The sequence below is a fragment of the Porites lutea genome, chromosome 2 (genome assembly GCF_958299795.1).
Source record: "Porites lutea chromosome 2, jaPorLute2.1, whole genome shotgun sequence".
Taxonomy (NCBI): domain Eukaryota; kingdom Metazoa; phylum Cnidaria; class Anthozoa; order Scleractinia; family Poritidae; genus Porites; species Porites lutea.
Window position 1 is genome coordinate 15,435,051 of NC_133202.1, and position 19,446 is coordinate 15,454,496.

At 39.7% G+C, this 19,446-nt stretch overlaps 1 protein-coding gene across 1 annotated transcript in view; it reads left to right on the plus strand.

The window, feature by feature from the left end:
- Positions 1–19,446, plus strand: part of LOC140925694 (uncharacterized) — a 32,384-nt gene that overhangs the window by 365 nt on the left and 12,573 nt on the right. The window contains exons 2-7 of the mRNA XM_073375593.1: positions 582–877; positions 1,138–1,397; positions 1,789–1,813; positions 2,226–3,069; positions 17,412–17,632; positions 17,900–18,187. Coding sequence (XP_073231694.1) covers positions 582–877; positions 1,138–1,397; positions 1,789–1,813; positions 2,226–3,069; positions 17,412–17,632; positions 17,900–18,187 — 1,934 coding nt within the window. The remainder of the gene's footprint in view (positions 1–581; positions 878–1,137; positions 1,398–1,788; positions 1,814–2,225; positions 3,070–17,411; positions 17,633–17,899; positions 18,188–19,446) is intronic.

The window sequence follows — 19,446 nt, forward strand, 5'->3', positions numbered from 1 at the left end:
TCCAAAACCACTTGACGAGAAGTCTGCAAGTTCATTAAAGAAGAATCCCGATTTCTCGAACCCTCGGTTTTTTGAAATTTCGCGATAATTTGAACCAAATTAAACCTATAGATAACTTCTCCTCACCAGTCAAAACTTGTAATTTCCCCCGATTTTTCGAATCTCCTGATAGTTCGGACTAATTTCCTCTTCCCAAGGTGGTTCGAAAAATAGGGATTCCTCTACACAAATAAACTTAAAAACGTGTTCTCCAAAAGTGGCATGACCAGTTTGGCTTTTATTAAATGCTGACTCATTTTGCTGCATTTAAAGGCTCATCAACAAGGCTGTAAAAGAGTCGGATTCTTAATTGCAAGATCTAGTTTCAATTTTTTATTCTTTCGACTCGGGTAATGTTTGATATCAGGTCGTAAGCACATTTAAAAATCACTCAAATAGCTTTTAGTACACTCTAGTTGTTCTGCAAAGCTTCAAACATAGCACACACCACGCTCGGATCGGTCTCCTTAATTTATGGGTTTAATTTTACTTTTCCGACGAGTGTTCCTGCCTTCATACGGGAGTTTACCATCTTCCCCAAGAAGAGTGATGAGGAGGAATTTTCACACATGATTTTACTTCACGACATACACGTAATTTTTAATGTACCGACGCCGGTTGATGAGCTACCTGGATACACGAAAGTTGATGCTGCCCACGGATGTAGGCCGCAGGATGGCTTCTGTCAAGTAGCTTACCTTAGAGACGGCAGTACATCAAGTTACCAGCTCTCAGTCGATATGTACAACTTCATTGGACGTGACGGAGTCAACTTTGGTCACCCAGGAGTGTTGTTAAACGCCGAAGATCAAGACAACTATGATTACGTCTATTTTAGGTTTGTTGCAATTTATACACGCGTAAGAGGGAAGTTGTCACTATTTTGATTTCAAACCGGAGCGACAATCTGAAGTTTTCAAAACCTTCTTACGGCCAGTTCCGTTTACGGAAATGATTTCGGAGTATTAGAAATTCTATATGAATATGGGGAGTGCCATATTAGCTGACATGTTTTCGTGACTCAGTTATGCAATAAGCTTTTTAGGTCTTATAATCGCATTCGCTTAATTTTATGTATTGTTTCTTTTTATTTCCCAGGCCTCATTCATCCGGCGGATGTTTTCAGACGGGTTACGTTTACAAAGGTCAAGCTAAATTTGACGGAGCTAAGTCCGCCTCTTGCCCCAACGGTCCCCCCAAGGGAGCAGAATGGTTCAACATCAGGGTGGTTGTGTCGAACTCCACACCTGCCGGGGAAGTGAAGGTCTACCTCAAAGGAACATTTGTGACGTCATTCAACCCGCACTATCCAATCAGAAAACGTGGTGGTGTCTTGCTTGCTAATGGTTACAACAATGGTTGAGGTCACACTAGAGAAAGTTTACTATAGTAAACTCAAGTTTACCATAGTAAACGGCACCGTAAGTGTGACCGGCATTTTCAGTTTACTATGGTAAACTTTACCCTGGTTAATTTCCATGACTACCGCGGAAAGAACAAAGATGACCCATCACCGATAACCATCTGCTTACCAAAAAAAATAGGTGGGTATATCTCTAGTCTATCTAAACTTTGTTTCTCATGATTTTTGAGGAAAGTAGTTTCAAAAAGGGTCACATAACAGAATAGCTTTAGAACATCGGTGATTGTGTTTATTCGCGTGGATTCGCGTGCAGTACAGTGCGATTGAACTTTGTCAAAGCAGCCGAACTGAAAGAAATTATTTCGACATGGAATTTAACATAGCAGAGTTTTCCTCACTGGAAGGGGCAAGGTAAGGAAAAGTTTTTTTACTTTAATTAATTGCAGCATTTCAGATTGTTGTTTGTTACACTGCGAACCGACTAGGTAAAAAGGAGCTCAGCTTATTGAAACATTATTTTTATGTAGCCTCGAAAATGAAATATATAAAAGCGTGTCCAAAAAGTTGTAATATGCAACTACGAAATCAACGGGATATCTTGCCTGCTCAAAGGATTTAGGTTATAAGAATTACGCAAGTCGGTGAGGACAGAAAAAGCGCGCCAAAATTTAGCAGCCATGAAACACAACTGCTTATGGAACAGGATCAAACGGGTAATATATGAAACAAAATTCTAAAAGTAATGCAATGTAGTTCGGCGACGACCACTGAGAAACCTGAAAGTGACTGTATGAAGACCTCTTTTGCTTTTCATCTTTTTCAGACCTCCAGCTCCACGTGCTTTGAATAGCTCGTTTCCTTTTATTATTCCGCCACCCGGTGATTCACCGATACATCCACGGCCAGTAGGTCCAGTGCTGTTCGGTATGCGTCAAGATGCTGCACAACGGTGTTTTTCCTACCGAGAAATGCTTGGTGGGCCATGTAACGTCTCCAGTCAGCTATCAACATTTACCCCGACCGAAGATTTGTCCATGCAAACAGCCTCGTCACGCCAAGCCTCCACAAAACAAGGGAACCGAACTCGCTGGAGTGATGGCGAAGTAAAAATTCTGATCACAGTTTACAGCCAAGAGTACGAGCAACGACATCGGGGGAAAAGCCTTGATGCAATGTGGGACAGAATTGCAGAAAGGGTGAACAGCGAGAGTGTAGAAATTAATGCCTTTTCTGGAGAGAAAACAGCAAAAAACTGCCGTGACAAGATGAACAACCTTAATAAAAAATATAAAACTGTCAAAGACAAAAGCAAGTCCACTGGTGAAGGAAGCGACGAAATAAAAAGCTTTCCCGAGTTCACAGATTTAGACGAGCTTTGGGGAACTCGCGACACGGTAACGAACAAGTACGTGGTAGAGGCAGGCTCTAATGATCAACCCATCGATGAAACCAGCACAGAAGGAAGTGACCATGATCAAAGTGAAGAGGAAGACCTTAGTTTTGACGCGCCCCTATCCTCCAGCCTCCGTCGAAAGCGTAAACAGCCACTGAAAGAGGCTCAAACAGCCCCTCCATTAACACCTGTTAACAAAAGAAAGCGCACAACGATGTCCAACGAGGCATCATCATCAGCTTCATCGTCGAGCACACCATCACCACCACCACAAGCAGCACAAAAAGGAAAGAAAGGTAAAAAAAGCAAAGAACGCAAGGCAGTGGCTGATGAGGATGAAGATGCATTCAGAGAGTTTTTAAAGGTGCAGACAGAATATACCAAACGGAGGGAGGAAGAAAGAGCAGAGCTTTTTTCCTATCTGAAAAAGTCCGATGAGCAGACACACCAGTTAATGATAAGCGCAATTAGAGAGCTAGGAGAGGTCCTTAAGGGAGGAAATTCCTCTAAAAATCCATAGTAATTCAACTTATTTCGTTCTGTTTCATTTCAATTGTACAGCTAGTTCACTCATGGAAATAGCATATTTTTTTCTATATATTTGCTATTATGCGTATAACTATAGGTTCATGTGTGCACGCACACGTCACAAAAAGCAAAAACAAAAACAAAACAAATATATCTATTTACATCTTAGGTGCTTTTTTCCATAACCTACAACTAAGATAGAATTTCCTGGTCGACTTTTCGAAGCTATATGCGCCAGGTTTATTAATTATAACCGTACATGTCAAATAAGTATTAAAACTCCCTTTACTCTAACTTGATGTTGTGTCTAGTTGTTGGCTAAAAAGTCGGTCAAGGCTTGGCGAACAAGTCGACCTTGTGCATTAGCGTTAAGCCCAGGGGGAAGGGGAGCACTACCACCATCACCATCATCGTCGTCATCATCGTCGTCTGATTCATCATTCTCTAATGCGTCCCCTCTCAGTAAACAGATGTTATGTAAGATACAGCAGGCTAGGATAGTTAAGGGTACTTTTCCTGTACCTTCCTCGAGTACCTTCAACAAACATCTCCACCTGCACTTTAGTTTGCCAAATGCTCGTTCTACCACCACCCTGCTTTTATTCATGGCCTTGTTAAATCTCGCTTGATCTCGTGTTAGGGTGGCGGATTGCGGATAGGGGCCAATGAGCCAAGATAACAATGGGTAAGCTGAATCGCCAAGTAGAAGGGGTCTTACAGCAATTCCTTCAATAGACTTTTCTGGCTCGGATAAGATTTCGCCATTCGTTGCCTTTCTGTACAATGAGCTTAATCTCAGTACCCTGGCATCATGCATACTGCCTGGCCAACCAGTGCTGACGTCTATGAACATACCCGTTCCATCAACAGTTCCTTGTAGATTTATGGAGTAGTTTTGTTTTCGATTAAAATAATCCTCGTGGCAAGTTTTGGGGGCTTTGATTTGTACATGGGAGCCGTCTATAGCACCAATAACGTTTGGCAAGCCAGCAATACTTTTCATTCTTCTGATTGCTAAAGTTACATCTTCTTCATCGACTGGAAATTTGATAAACACATCTTTCCTTCGAATAATCGCAAGTGTAAACTCGTTGCATATTTTAATAACTGTCGATTTTCCTAGCCCAAAAGTAATCCCAGTTGTTCGGTAAGAGTTTCCTGAGCCAAGTCGCCACAGCGCAACTGCGACTCTCTTGTATACAGGTACGGCTTTTCTCAGTCTAGTATCTTCTTTCTGCAAGTCTCCTTCAATCAGCTGGCAAATATAGTCAAATGTATCTCTGGTCACCCTGAAATGCTTTTTCCACAGTGGTTCAAGGTTTCTGTTTCTGTACATTTCTTCAAACCATTCTTGGGGTCGGGGGTAAACCCACGCTTGCCTTCGCAATGCCGCTCTTTCTCTAAGAGTACGTCTTCGATGGGTGATCAGTGAACCTGTCACTAAAACATCTTCACTAACTTCGTATTCGAAACCAAGGTAGGTAATAAGGGAGCGCATTCTTCTTGCTCGTCTGAGCAGCAGAATTAAGAGCAAAATGCTCACAACAGAAAACAATACTCTCTCACATTGAACCATCTTTGTACACTTGTGAGGGTCACGCTCAAGAAGTTACAGTTCAGTAATTTCAATTTAGTCAGCTGTCATAGCATGTCATCATTTGTTTTACTTATCACTCTCACGTTACCGATCACGCGAGAAAAAACGCCTGGAAAGTTTCAAATGCCTTTTTAATTGGACCTGTTAGGTTTACTACGGTAAAAAAGACGTTACGAGACTTACCATAGTAAAGCCCTTTTTACCATAGTAAAGTCTCTAGTGTGACCTCAACCAATGTGGTGTATTACAAGAACTTTAAGTTTTTATAAAGCAGTCAGTGTTTCTTCAATTTAACAAAAGGCTTTTTATATTAAGCAAAGAAAACATTGGACTAGATTTATAGCTCGTTTATCACTTAATAACTTTCTGTTCTAAAATATACTTTTTCTACTTATGTCATAGTCAAAAAACAATAAACGGACAACATTTGTCAAAAAACAGTTTGAGTTTGTGTGGATTCATTTGCAACATACGCGTATAGCTCTCGCATTTCCCGCTGAAATTTTTTTATTGTTTTTAGGCTTAAAAACGATAAAAAATTCCAGCGGGCAAATGCGACAGCTATACGCGTAAGTTGCAAATGAATCCACCAATTATAAGTAAGCAAGTTAAAATTGAATATACTTATCATCCTAAAAAGCCAATTACCAAACATCAGTAACTGTAGGCTCTTAGCCAATGAGAAGGCAGGTACTTGGTACAATGTCTAATAATGGCAGTTAATGGTTAAGTCCCTGTTGGTGCCAGCAGTCCAGTTGAGTTTACCCTGGGTACCAGAAAGCTTCGTAGGCCACGGGCCGATACGCCTTTATTATAAGGACTTGACCAAAACCAGAAACTGCGTATGAAAAGCCTCTGCCACCCGGGGTAATTTGAGATTCGAATCTCGACAAATCTGCGACCTCCCCCTCGGAAAACTGACTCTTCTGCACGCGTTTAGTAAGCTAACCAGGCGTAACCAACACGTGTTAACGCGCGCGTTTAGTACTGGCGCTAGGTTTTCACTGGTAAATGGAATATACTAGAAGGATTGTTTCAGTAGAGATGTTCATTATGTAAGAAACGTCTAAGCTACAGTTTATTTGCTTCATTGCCCCGACTATTCAGAAAAGCATGCGTTACATCTCGCTAATTGTGTTGGCTTTTTTGTTGGCGAAAGTTGGCTGCGCAAAGAACCAATGTTCGGTAGCCAAGGTCTGTGGCGCACTAGATAACGTCTCGCGGCAGCAAGATCTAATTGGAAAAAAAGTTAACGCGATACTTGGCGGCAGTTGTTCTGAAGCGGGTGAGTTTCACGAATGTCTTTAAATTTCTTTCTCATTCAATGCCCATAAAAATTCGAGGAGTCTACAAGTGTACATATTAAATTTGGTGTAACTTATACTGACTTTTTTGTACAAGAGTGATCTCAATATATTCATCGAGGCAAATTTTTATTCCTCTGAAGTAACCTTATGGAAGATCTTGACGATTTATCATATTTTTCGGTAATACTTTTAGGCCTTAAACTGCTTGAACAGCTAGGTTGATCATCAGATTTATCGCGGCATCGTTTACAGGATCACATCCATCAATCATGTGAATAATTTCGTTCGCAGTTTATAGATGAACAGATTTATATATTTATTTCAATTTGAAAAATTGAGGTAAGCTTATATTTGGCATGTACTGACAATTTCGGACACTATAATGACAAAAAAAGAAGTCATGAACTTATTAAGTTGTTTTGAAGTTAAGACCACTATCAACAAAGGGATTTTTTCAAGTGAAGGCTGATGGAAACCACATTAAAAAAATTGAACCTGGCGAAAGATAGCGCTTAGTTGTATAGGGCTCGAAGAGTGATCCTGCCTTTTGAATCTAAATACGGTGGCCAATTTACCTGGTAATCAAATCGGCATAAAAGAAACAAAATTATCAAAATAGTCATGTGTAAGGTTGGCAAATAGAGCTGATCACTATAAAATGTAAAATAGGCTCAGCGGAAGTGGAAATCAAACATGAAAATATGACAACTTGACGGTGGGTCACAGCTCAATGAGCCGCAACTATATCTTCTTGTCTAAGAGCTTAACATCTTTTCATTTTCTTGTTTTTAAAAAAAATTATTGAGTCATTTCCAGCTCTAAGTCTCTGATGAAGAAATTTGTCATTTAGAAAGCGCATTTACAGTAAGGCACTCACCTCACAGTGAAGGACGGAGGCAAATACCACTTCAGTTGCGAGTTTAGGGTTGATGAATTATTAAAATGCCCTCTTCGGTCTAAATGCAAATGCAAAAACATACTGTCTTCAAAATAAAATGAAGTGTAACAAGGCAAAATTTTCTTCAGAACTTATCGTCAAATAGTGATATGGCAGGAAATAGATTTACACGAATAAACTCCGCACCCACTTAGAACAAGGCGTTGTTTATTCTAGGGTAGAGGGAAAAAACTAGGTACAACTTTTTAGTTTTCATAGTCTATCACAATCCAGACAATTTATACGATTCTACCTAGCTGTTTTGCCCTGAAGATTCTCTCTTGGTTTTGCATAATACAGTACGTAGAACCCTGGTAACTGGAACTGTGAAGGGAAAAAAAACAGTTGCAGTTAGCGAGGGTTCGAGTCATCGAGATCGATTGAATCTTCAATTTCCCACTTTACTATTGAATGTTTACTGACATTTCAGCACTTCAGTATACAGCAGATTGCCAGCAGAAATTGTAACGCGATTATGCATTTCTATGATAATACACTCGGGAAATGACTGCGAAATACGTGATCCGTTCGTTGCACTTGGTATAAAAAAATGATGCAGTGTTAATTTTAGGAATTGTATCGATTGCACGGCAAGAAAAAGCTAATGGATGGCATCCTTGGTGAGTTCCAACAACCAGAATTCAGGGGCACCCACCAATTTTTTTTTTGTAAAATATCTGTTCGGAGAAGCAAATATTGCCTAGAATTTTCTATTACTTGAGGACGGCTACAAATTTCTAGATGACCGTTCCATTCATGTACAATTTTCGAAGCCTATGTAATAAATTCCTACGATTTTCTGAAGTTTAATTTTCACATTTTACTACCCACGAGAGGCTATTTTTTGTATTCGAAAATGTGATGGAGAGAGGAATCAGGAAAATTCTTACTTTCGTAATAAGTTAAATTGCATCTAAAATTTTCGGGAAAATAATACTGAAGACCTTGTAATTTCGAAAAGACTCAAGTTCCCCTAGGATGACCGAACAGATACGAATTTTATAGCGCCACTTAGAATGCATTTCTAGATATCTAAAAGTGCCCTGGATAGTCTAAAAATTGTTTTCAATGAATTTAGGAGGAAACCGTCGTTGGGTGCCCCTTAGATTTCGAGTTATCGAGGTTAATTTTGGTCAAAAGAAACGAAATTTAGTTCGAGTTAGCGGGGAATTCGAGTTATCCGAGTTCGAGTTATCCAAAAAAGAAATGAAAGTGACTGAAAAGTAAGGTCAAATCCAACGGAAGTGGGGCTTAGTTGGACGGTAAGCGGGGAGTTCGCGTTATCCGAGTTCGAGTTACTGGAGTCCCGCTGTATTTACAAAAGATTGACCCTAAGTGTCTAATTTTATTATCAGTAATTTTAAAAATGGATTTCTGAAATAAATATCGACCCCCAAGATAAGCTGCCGAGTTTTTCGAATAAATGCGGTATAATTATCAGCTCCTTTTGTAAGCGGTTCAATTAATTATTTACTTCCTATCTTTTTGGGGCCAATTAGGTCATTCGCGGACAGAGAGAGATCTTATAAATTGTACCGATTTCCTCCAACTGTATCCGAGTTAAGAAACGAATACAGGTCCAATTCAGTAAATAGCTTTTCATCGTAAATAGAAGATGTGCTAGCCGTAGCTTTCAATAAGAGCGTCACGGAGCGAAAAATTTTAAAGCAAGGCGGGGTTTTCCGAAGTGTTTCGTGTTCGGTAAACATGTCCTTAGGAAGTCAATTGTTTCCAACTTGCTCGAATTTTGCGGCTATAAGTTTCATCGGTGGATTTACGCGGCGTAGTCAATCGAACGAAACCGAACCAAAAATCAGCCTTTATCCATCGCTTTATCCATCAGATTGCTTCCAGGATTGTAGTTTTACGCTCAATTGTTTTAATTTTCAATTTCAATTTTATTATTCACACTTTATAAAATATTTACATTATATATAGTAAGGTAGGGATACACTAATAAAGGAGAAGAAGAAGGAAAAAAAAAAAGAAAGTAATGGCTTGGGTAGAAGTGCACGGTGGTCAGAGAAGCTTAGCTTTCGAGCTAACCACCGCTATATTATGATTGGAAATACATAATAAATGTGCGCTTGGTGCCATGACAACTATGGACGATTATGCCAGCAGTCAGGTTATGTGAGACAGTCATATTACAATTGTTACCTTTGAGAGTTAACTAGAATTCGCTTATATTCTTTTTTGAACTTATGGTAGCTAAGTGTTTTTATCCTAGTAGGAATCTCTTCCCAAGTTTTGGTTAATATGGCAAACTTAAATGTGTGTTTGCCGTAATTTGACCTTACACGTGGTACATGAAAGTTAAGATTTGAGGCATATCTGGTATTGTGTGAGTGAGTAGCAGACACCTTTACGAGGTAGTTTTGAAACACTTCAGGGATATTGACTTCATTTTGTGAGATTTTGTGAGCTAGCAAGGAGGTTTTGAGTTTAAAAATGCTATTTATGTTAAGTATATCTAGAAGTTTGAGTTAGGGTGCATTACTTTCTCTATTACCGTAAAGTTCCGATAGTAACGACCCCCCGAAAGTAGCGACCTCCCGAAAGTAGCGACCCCCCCCCCCCCAGAAAGTAGCGAGACCAAGTTTTTTAAATTGTATACCGTATACCTTTACTGATTTGTGAATCAATAGTCAAAATTTTAATGTACAATAAGATGTTCGTGCAGTGTCACAAATTGTTCACGATAAGGCATTTTAATTTACAAGGAAGCTTTATGCCCCCCCCATTCGTCCTTGACATCAGTTCACTGATGTAGCGATGTAAGAACTACCGTAAACCGGCATAATTTCGTATTAACAACAAGAACGTTTCTTCAAATTGAAATTCTGAAAACTCTATATAGTTTTCGTCGATTAACATGAACGTGTTTCTTCCAATTAAATGACACTGAGATACCTGCTAATTCCGAAAGTAACGAGGGTCGCTAATCTATGGTATGGCTAAAAAATATGCAGCGCAAACATTTATTTTGTTTTGTTTGAACTTTAGTTAATCTACTTGGGTATGTGTTTCCCCAACTCATAATTCCATAATGAAGGTAGGGGTAGATAAGTGAGTAATATATTTGTTTGAGGGTGTTTAAAGTTAAGAAATGGCGTAATCTGAAAAGGATTCCCAAGTTTTTAGATATTTTGCTGTTTATGTGCTGAATGTGGGGAGCCCATTTTAGATTTTTGTCAATGTAGATACCTAGGTATTTGATGTAGTTCTTTTCTTCAATATTGCGTAAATTAAGCTTAAGTTTATTTGCTTTTTTGGGGGAGGAGATTGTCATATAGTGGGTTTTGTTAAAGTTTTCAGAAAGTTTATTAGCTGAGCAGTAGCTAAGGAGATGGTTGAATTCCTCATTTACAGTTTCTTCAAGGTCCTGTAGAGAACTGGAAGAGTAGAAGAGAGTGGAGTCATCAGCAAATGTTCTAATATTTGCCTTTTCTAAACAGTTGGGCTTGTCATTGATATATATCAAAAACAGAAGTGGGCCAAGGGTAGAACCTTGTGGTACACCACATTGGATAGAAAGAGGGTTTGACTTAACATTTTCAACTTCAACATACTGTGTTCTGCTTTCAAGATAGGTTTTAAACCACTGCAGAGGGATACCACGGATCCCGTATCTGTATAATTTCTGTAGTAGGATCTGATGGTTGACAGTATCAAAGGCTTTAGATAGGTCAAGAAAAATACTGCATATAGCTTCATTGCTGTCAATTTTCATTTCAAGATTGTCAGTGAGTTCAAGAGTTGCTTGCTCAGTAGAATAATTTTTCCTGAAGCCAAATTGGTGTTTAAAAAGAATGTTTTCCTTTTCTAGGAAATGACTTAGCTGATTGTACACTAGTCTTTCAAGGATTTTAGCAAACGGAGAGAGGACAGCAGTGGGACGGTAATTGCCACGGTCTGTCACTGCACCAGTCTTAAAGACTGGGGTAACCTTAGAGATCTTGAAAATATCCGAGACAATACCTGATTCAATTGATTCATTAAATAAGTTTGTGAGGGGAGCTGAAAGCAGATTGCTGGCAATCTTGATTAGATAGTTAGGGATATCTACAGTGGCTTTGTGCCTGTCAAGGCCAGATAGTGCTAACTCAACTTGCGCTGAATCCACTGGGGAAAGAAAAAAACTAGAACTATGAGTTGCTGGGAGGAAAGCATCATGTTTTATACTTGAGTGAATTGTAGATGCCAAATTTGGAGCAATACTTATAAAGCACTCATTGAACTGATTGACACTGTCATGTTTGTCGGTGTAGGTTTTTCCATTGTAGTGTAAATTTGCTGGTACAGTGTGTACTTTAGGTTTCCTGTTTATAATGGTGCCAATTAACTTCCATGTATTTTTTAGGTTGTTCTTATTTAGTTCAAATTGCTGCTTATAGCAGGATGACTTACAGGTCCATTTCAGCTTATTCAGAGTATTTAAGTATTTTTTATAGTAAGCTACCTTATCTAGATCTTTAGAAAGAAAGTGCGTGCGATACATTTTCTGCTTGTTTCTTATAGAATTTAATAAGGTATCTGTTATCCAGGGTTTGTGGATCTTTTGTTTTACACGGCTGCGGGGGATATGTTTAATTGGTGCATGTCTATTGGCTATACTTTAAGTTTTTCGACAAAACTACTGCCTTTTATCGTGGATGTCAGTTGGGTCATTTACGATGCTACTCCAGTAAGCTAACTTTATGTCATTCAGATAGGTCTCAGAGTCAAAATTTGAATAGTCCCTGAAAAATCTCTTTGGTTTTAGCCTTGCTATCTGTCTTCTAATGAAACAAAAGGTTGGTCTGATATGTCTGATATGTCTGTGGTTACAATACCAGGTATGATTGGTCGGTAGAAGCGTATGTATAAATATGATCAATGAGAGTTTCGGTATGGCTTGTGATCCTAGTAGGTTTTGTTATGACTGGGAGGAGGTTACTACTTTATAGTATATCAAGGTAGTCTTCAGTTTTAGAATGTGTACCTACTTTTAGAAAGTCAATATTCATGTCCCCTAGGATAAAGACTTGATGCTTGGATTGGTTTCAGGGAATTACGAGGTTTTCTAGCTGAGATATAAAATTATCAAGATTAGACCAGGAGTGCCTATATATACATCCCACAATTATGCTAGGTTTGTGTTCCTGTAAGATTTCAATCCCGCAGGATTCTGCCTCAACAAAATTAAAGCTTAAATCTGACCTATGAATTGCATTTAGGGATGATGAGATGTAGATACCAGCACCACCAGCCATTGTTTTAGAATCAGTACTGTAAAATTTGTAATTAGGAAAATCTATGTTTGCTGATGTGTTACATAGGAATTTGTATTTGTTGTTAAGATCCTTCATCTTTTTCTTGGTCGACTGCATTGACTTCAAGACGGAATCGTATTTATCGCTGATCAGTTGCTGTGACGATTCAATTGAGTCTAGACGCTTTGACAGATTAGTTATCAGGTGGTTTATTTTTTCAATTTCAGTCTTCAGTTCGTTTCTGATTTCTTTTTTGATGTTGGGAAGGAATTCTGTCTTCCAGATCTTTCGAATGTTGTCGACAATGAGCGGTTCTGAGGAGGAAGCCTTTTTTGTTGCGGAGATCAGAAGTCGCGTCCGGTCTCCATGACACCCAGTTCATAACATATTATATTGCGGGCTCCTCTTGTCCCCGGCAATAAATTTGTTGCATTGAAGGGTCCTTTTCGAGCGCAAAATGGGAAGACTGCCGGTTTTGATTTTCTTGTCAACTACTTTTCTTCACCCCCTTGGGAGAAAATATTTTGCATGTTTATACAAGTTACGGTGGATTTTCACTGTCGCGTAATTTTTTACGCCGTAAATTTTGCGCGCGTAAATAAAATATAGGCAATGCATAAAAGGAAGCAGCAACCTATCAATTTAAAGGCGAGTAAAAGGCAATTAGAAAAGGAGAAACTGTGATAAAACATTTGCCACACACTTTCAAAGGATGCAGATTAGTTCAGAGTGTGTCAGCATTGATATTAGAACATTCGGTTCATATTTTGCGATTTATAACGTTGTCATTTTGTTTTTGAAAACATTTTCACCAATCGAGGCTTTCGTCTGCGGTTTAGTGCGTTAAGTATTTCATTTTTTCTCTGATTGCCTTTGCTTTTCCTTCTGGGGGTGCTTCAAGTAACAGTAACAGTGTCACATTTTACTAACCTGCGAAGCAAAGGTTTTCAGGCGGTTTCGGAGCAATGAAACCGCGCGAAAAATGGGGCGGGTAGAAGAGCTGGGAGTGGCTTCGCGCGGCCAAAACTGAAAATCCCGTGCGTTCCTTGGTCAGTAGTGGGGAAGGCACCGAATTAACCTTTTTTTTGTGGATTTAATTGACTTTTTGAGTGGTATAAATTAACGCAGATGAAGTCATGCATCCCATTAAGATAGGATGATGTCATAGTTTATTTCTAGCTAACAAGGAGCAAGTGACGTCAGAATACCCTAGGGTTTGACGTCATCAAAAAATGTTGAGATCATAATCTATAAATAGAAAAGTGATTTTTTGATATAATCAGCTATTTGCAATAGTCTTCTAACTGGCAAAGTTTGAACCTGCTATCTTTGCAGATTATACTAACTGAAAAATCTTTAATCATTAAACTATTTTCAGTAAAAATCAGTTATAAACAAAACCAAGACAGAGAGGTTAACTGAAAAATCTTTACTTCAAAAGAAGGAAAAAAGGAGGTTAGGCGAATGCGGATCGTACTAATTTTTTTCGGGCAAAACGTGAAAACGAGGTCGAAGCGCAGCGAAGCGAAAAACTGCCTATCAAGCAAAAATGTCAATGTCTGTTTACTTGACTCTGTACAAAAGCAAAAAGGCGGTTAGGCGAATGCGAAATCGTACTAATTTTTTCGGGCAAATCATGAAAATGAGGTCGAAGCGCATTTAAATTCCGGCGTATCTGTGAGTTTAGTATGGAGTGTTTTCACTTACGTTGTCAACATCTATGCAAATTTTATTGGAACAAATGAAAGCGTTTGCATAAGAAAAGAGTTCAAGCCCTGGGGGACTGGTTTGGGACACCAACATGGCCGCCGTTTCATTGTTTTGGGACACGTCAAGTGAAAACACTCTATAAATTGGCCGGTTTTATGCTGTTTATTCCTCTCTTCGTTAAAACGGACGGCATACACCATGTTTGTCGCCTCATCTCCGCCATCGCTGCGCCTCGTATTTTGCTCTCGTTTCATTTTCCTCCACCATGGCTCAGGTTCCGGAAACCGCGAAGCTGGCGCTGTTATCGCGGCTGTACGGGCTAAAGAAGACGATGTTGAAGAAAATAATGCCGTCGCTGCAAACAAAGTTCCGCCTGTGGTCCTAGGGTAGCTTTCTACATTTTGTGTTCTTTACTTTCCCAGCTCGTTCGCGCCTCACGTTTGTAGTTTTTTATCTCCGCTTTCTCGCTTTACCGTTCGTGTCATTATCTTTTATGTTTTACTCTTAGGTGGCACTTAGTCTTCTCTTTTTTTTGTTTTATTTTTGTGTGTGTGTGTGCGGCGTGTGTTCCTACGTTAATTTTTTCTACACTTCTGTGTGACAGTTTTCTCTCTCAGGTCTGTGTGGTCCGTTCATCTTACGTTTTGGATGCGTCTGTGTGACTTGCTGTATATGTTAATTTTATTTTACACGGCGGATTAAGTTCTTCGTCTGTGTGACATACCAACCTTTTCTCTGTTCTGTTTTTTTAAACGCTTGTGCCCGTGCTACGCTTGTGCCTGGGTCTGTGTGACGGATGTCGTTCATTTGAGTGCCGAATTTTTCCTGCTGGGTTTGTGTGACCAATTCACTTTTTATTCTCGCGTGTTTATGACTTGCATTAAGTTTTGGTACTCTGTGTGGAGATTTGACTTGCGTCTATGTGACGAGTCTTGGTACTCTGTGTCGAGATTTGATTTGCGTCTGTGTGCCGAATTTGTCCTGTCGGGTCTTTGTGACCAATTTAATTTCCATTCCTGCGTCTTTACGACTTGCATTAGTCTGGGTACTTTGTGTGGAGTTTTGATTTTCGTCTGTGACGAATGTTATGAATGCGTCTGTGTGTCTAACTTTGATTTTCGGTTGTACGTCTGCGTGGTATCTGTGTGAACTTGTGTAAGGGATGTCAGTCTGTGTGGGAGCTATATCACTTGCGTGTTTGTGTCTCTGTGAGGAGCGTTTTCTCATTGCATCTGTGTGTCGGAACGTTTTTAATGTTGATGTTTTCTTGTTCCCGTTCGTTGGGCATCGACTATCTTAACCATAAGTTTGATTCTTTGCAAACTACTATTTATACACCAAAAGTAGAACAGGCTTTGGAATCTGCTAAACAGCTCGCGAGCCGCTCTTCCGCGCTCTTGGATCCACTTGCGCTTCTCGCGAGTTTGGAACAGTTGGCTGATCATAAGCTACGTGTTAGGGCCACTGTTTGTGTAAGCGTAGTTTTTGTGTCCTGCTTGCGGACACCAAAACGTGTTTTGAAGCTCGCAATAAAAAGTTGGTCGTTCATGAACACAGGGCTTGAGCTTTCTCCACAACCACCAACACAAGAGACGTTTTACGCAATTAACAAAAAGGGTCGTCCTCTGGCGAATTCTTCCACAGAATTCGGCGACAGAGCCTTTTTTCTATACTGGGAAGGGTCGCCCCATTCTCGCTGCCCGGCGCGCCATATTTTGCAGGTTCGTTTGGTGGTCTAGGGCCGCGCGCCTGACCTTCTTAGGGGCAGAACGGGGTAAGCCCCATACGATGCTTTCATTGCAGGCGGGTTGTTCATCACGTTAGAGAGTGTCCTGTGCTAGGTCTAGTTGTAAACAATAACTTGTACTTCTTGTCTTTGTCACATCAACTACAAAGTACAGTGAAACCTGTATTAAGCGGACCCCGTATTAAGCGGACACCCTCTATTAAGCGGACAGTAGTCGAAGTCCCCAAATTTATTTCCCTTATTTACTTTAAATGAAACCTTTATTAAGCGGACACCTCTATTAAGCCGACACGGACACCTAAAAAGTACCTGGAATAGTCATTTCTGTTGCTACCAACCTGTATTAAACGGACACTTATAATCAAATTCCACCACCCAACATGCCAGACACCGGAAATGCGAAAGATTGCCTCGAATTTCCACCCTCAACTTTTTCGATTTTTACATTAAAAAACGTGACTTGACGAGCTTATTTGATTGGTTTCACTGTACAGTATTGTTTCCTATTTCGTTTTGTTTGTATAGAGCTTGTTTCACTCATCTGATTTCTTAAAATTTGAGTTGCAATTTATGTTTATGATCAATTGGTCCACTTTGATAAAGAAATCAATGCAAACGTATATCGTCAAAGTCTCTGGGAGTATTCTTAACATTTCCACTGTTCATTTGAATGGCATTTGACACCTCATATGACGTTATCTATCGAAACCTGTACTATAGGCGGACACCCTGTATTAAGCGGACACTACAGCATTCCCCGAGGGTGTCCGCTTAATACAGGTTTCACTGTACGTTTTCCTGTATCACTTGTTCTTCTGGTTTTCCTTCCCTAAATCAATCGCTGCTATGACTTCGAAGGGGTTGTCCAATACCCTTAATTGCTCTGTCTCTGGACTGGTTATTTCGGGGCTGCTTCGCGGTTGCCTTTTTCCCTTTCCTATCATTTCGTTAGTCGTTTTTTATTTGTAGGCTTCTTCCTGTTACAAGGCTCGTTACCATTTCCTCCCGGATCAGATTTCGCTTAATACTATCTGGTGGTTCAAGTGGGAAAGGAAAACGTCTCGCGTTGCAGGCCCTCCCGCTTTGCCCTCCATAAGGCTCTCAGTGAACTTTAGAACTTTGCGCCAGTTTTCCCGTGAGGTTATTTCACTTTTCTCTCTCTCTTTAGTCATCGTGCTAGGACTACCGCTGCTGACTCATTTTGCTTTATTTAAAGGCCCATCAACACGGCTGTAAAGAACTCGGATACTTAGTTTTAATCTCTAATTTCAATTTTTTGTTCTTTCGGCTCGGGTTATGTTTTTTGATATCAGGTCTTAAGCACATTTAAAAATCACTCAGTGTAGCTTTTAGTACACTTTTTTGTCCTTCAAGGCTTCAAACATAGCACACACCACGTTCGGATCGGTCTCCTTTTTGAGTTTAACTTTACTTAATTTTCCGACGAGTCCACCCTGTTCTCCAAGAAGAGTGATGAAGAGGAATTTTCACTCAAGATTTTACTTCAACACATACACGTAATTTAATGTACGCAGGTTGATGAGCTACCTGGATACACTAAAGTGGATGCTGCCCATGGACGTTGGCCGCAGGATGGCTTCTGTCAAGTAGCGTACCTTAGAGACAGCAGTACATCAAGTTATCAGCTCTCAGTCGATATGTACAACTTCATTGGAAGTGGGGGAGTCAACTATGGTCACCCAGGAGTGTTTTTAAACGCCGAAGATCAAGACAACTATGACTTCGTCTATTTCAGGTTTGTAGCAATTTATACACGCATAAGAGGGAAATTATCGGTATTTTGATTTCAAACTTGAGCGACAATTTGAATTTTTCAATACCTTCTTACGACCAGTTTGGAAATGATTTCGGGGGTATTTTCGGGGTATTAGAAATTCTATTTGAAGATGAGGAGTGCTATATTAGCTGACATGTTTTCGTGGCTCAGTTATCCAATAAGCCTTTTACTGGTCTTATAATCGCACTCGCTTAATTTTACTTATTGTATCTTTTTATTTCCCAGGCCTCATTCATCCAGCGGATGTTTTCAGACGGGTTACGTTTACAAAGGTCAACCAAAATTTGACGGAGCAAAGTCCGCCTCTTGCCCCAACGGTCCCCCCAAGGGAGCAGAATGGTTCAACATCAGGGTGGTCGTGTCGAACTCCACTCCTGCCGGGGAAGTGAAAGTATACCTCAAAGGAAAATTGGTGACGTCATTCAACCCGCGCTATCCAATCAGAAAAAGTGTTGGTGTCTTGGTTGCCAATGGTTACAATAATGTGGTGTATTACAAGAACTTCAAGTTCTTGTAAGGAAGTCTCTGTTGCGTCAACATAAAGAACGGCTTTTTTAAACAAAAGCTTAATAACAGTTAGATTTAACAGGGTTAAAACCATATACAACTATAGTGTCGATCACTTGTAGTTTGGCATCGATGATAACAAGTTGCAGCTTACTTTCAAATGTCATTGAAAGGATTAAAAATATAAAGCCTTTGTGTAAAGCTCTGTGGAATCATTTGTCTTTCAGTGCAACCATATAGATCACTATACTATATAGAGGAGAAGTAATGAACTCAAAAAGAACAAAATTTTGTGAAATTATGGGATTCTTTAGCATACACAGGAAAAACAAGATGAAAAATGCCCAGCTGCTGAAAATCAGCCCGTTAGTGCAAATTGGTGGTGAGATATAAGTACTGTAATACTCTGATGACTTTCCACTGAATACTTCTAAAACTGACTTGGATCGTAACCGTCCAGGCCTATTTTAGAAGGATTTATAATAAGTGAAGTAATCGGAGGATAACGGTGTGAAAAAAGAAAAATGTGCTTATTACCACGTTATGTAAGAATCTGTTAAAACTAACTTAAGAAAATGAAGGTTGTTACTTGCGGCTTTTCACTGTATCGCAGAAACCGCGAGTTACATGCACTTTCCATAATCGGTTTAAATTGTCAAGATAAAAAAAAAAAAAAAGATTTACACGATTTCATCTTTACGACAAGCTGCAAACTGACAAACTATGAGCGGAAAACAATCAATCATCAAGCCAGCACGAACGTTTAGCGGGAACTTTGCCTTCATTCCTTCCAAACAACTTATTCTCAGTATATTTGTTCACCATGTCGTTGAAGCTGGATTCGCCTTTTTTCTCTTGCTTTTTCTGCCTAGCTTCTTTCCTTTTTCTATTCGTCACTTCGTTATTTGCGTTGGTGGGAGTAAATGAATCAGCTCTTTTGTGAAAAGTTTTACCAATATTCCCCCGTCCTTTCAGAGGTTTCTTCCTTTTGTTATCCTTTATAGCCGCTGGTAAATTGGTTTTCGCTACCCCAGGCTCATTATAGGATTTATTCACGTTTGAAGAAATGGGTGGAAACTTTCTTTGTTTTTGACGATCAGTTTTACCAAGATTTCGCTAAGTTGGTAGCTCCGCTGAAAATGTCCTCTTTCCTTTTTTCGTTTTCCATGAATTTTCACTATTTTTTCTTTCGAACTTTACGTCGCTGTTTGGAGTTTTGTCCTCCTTGCTTCCTGTGTCTTCTTTGCGCTCCTTAATTCCCTCCT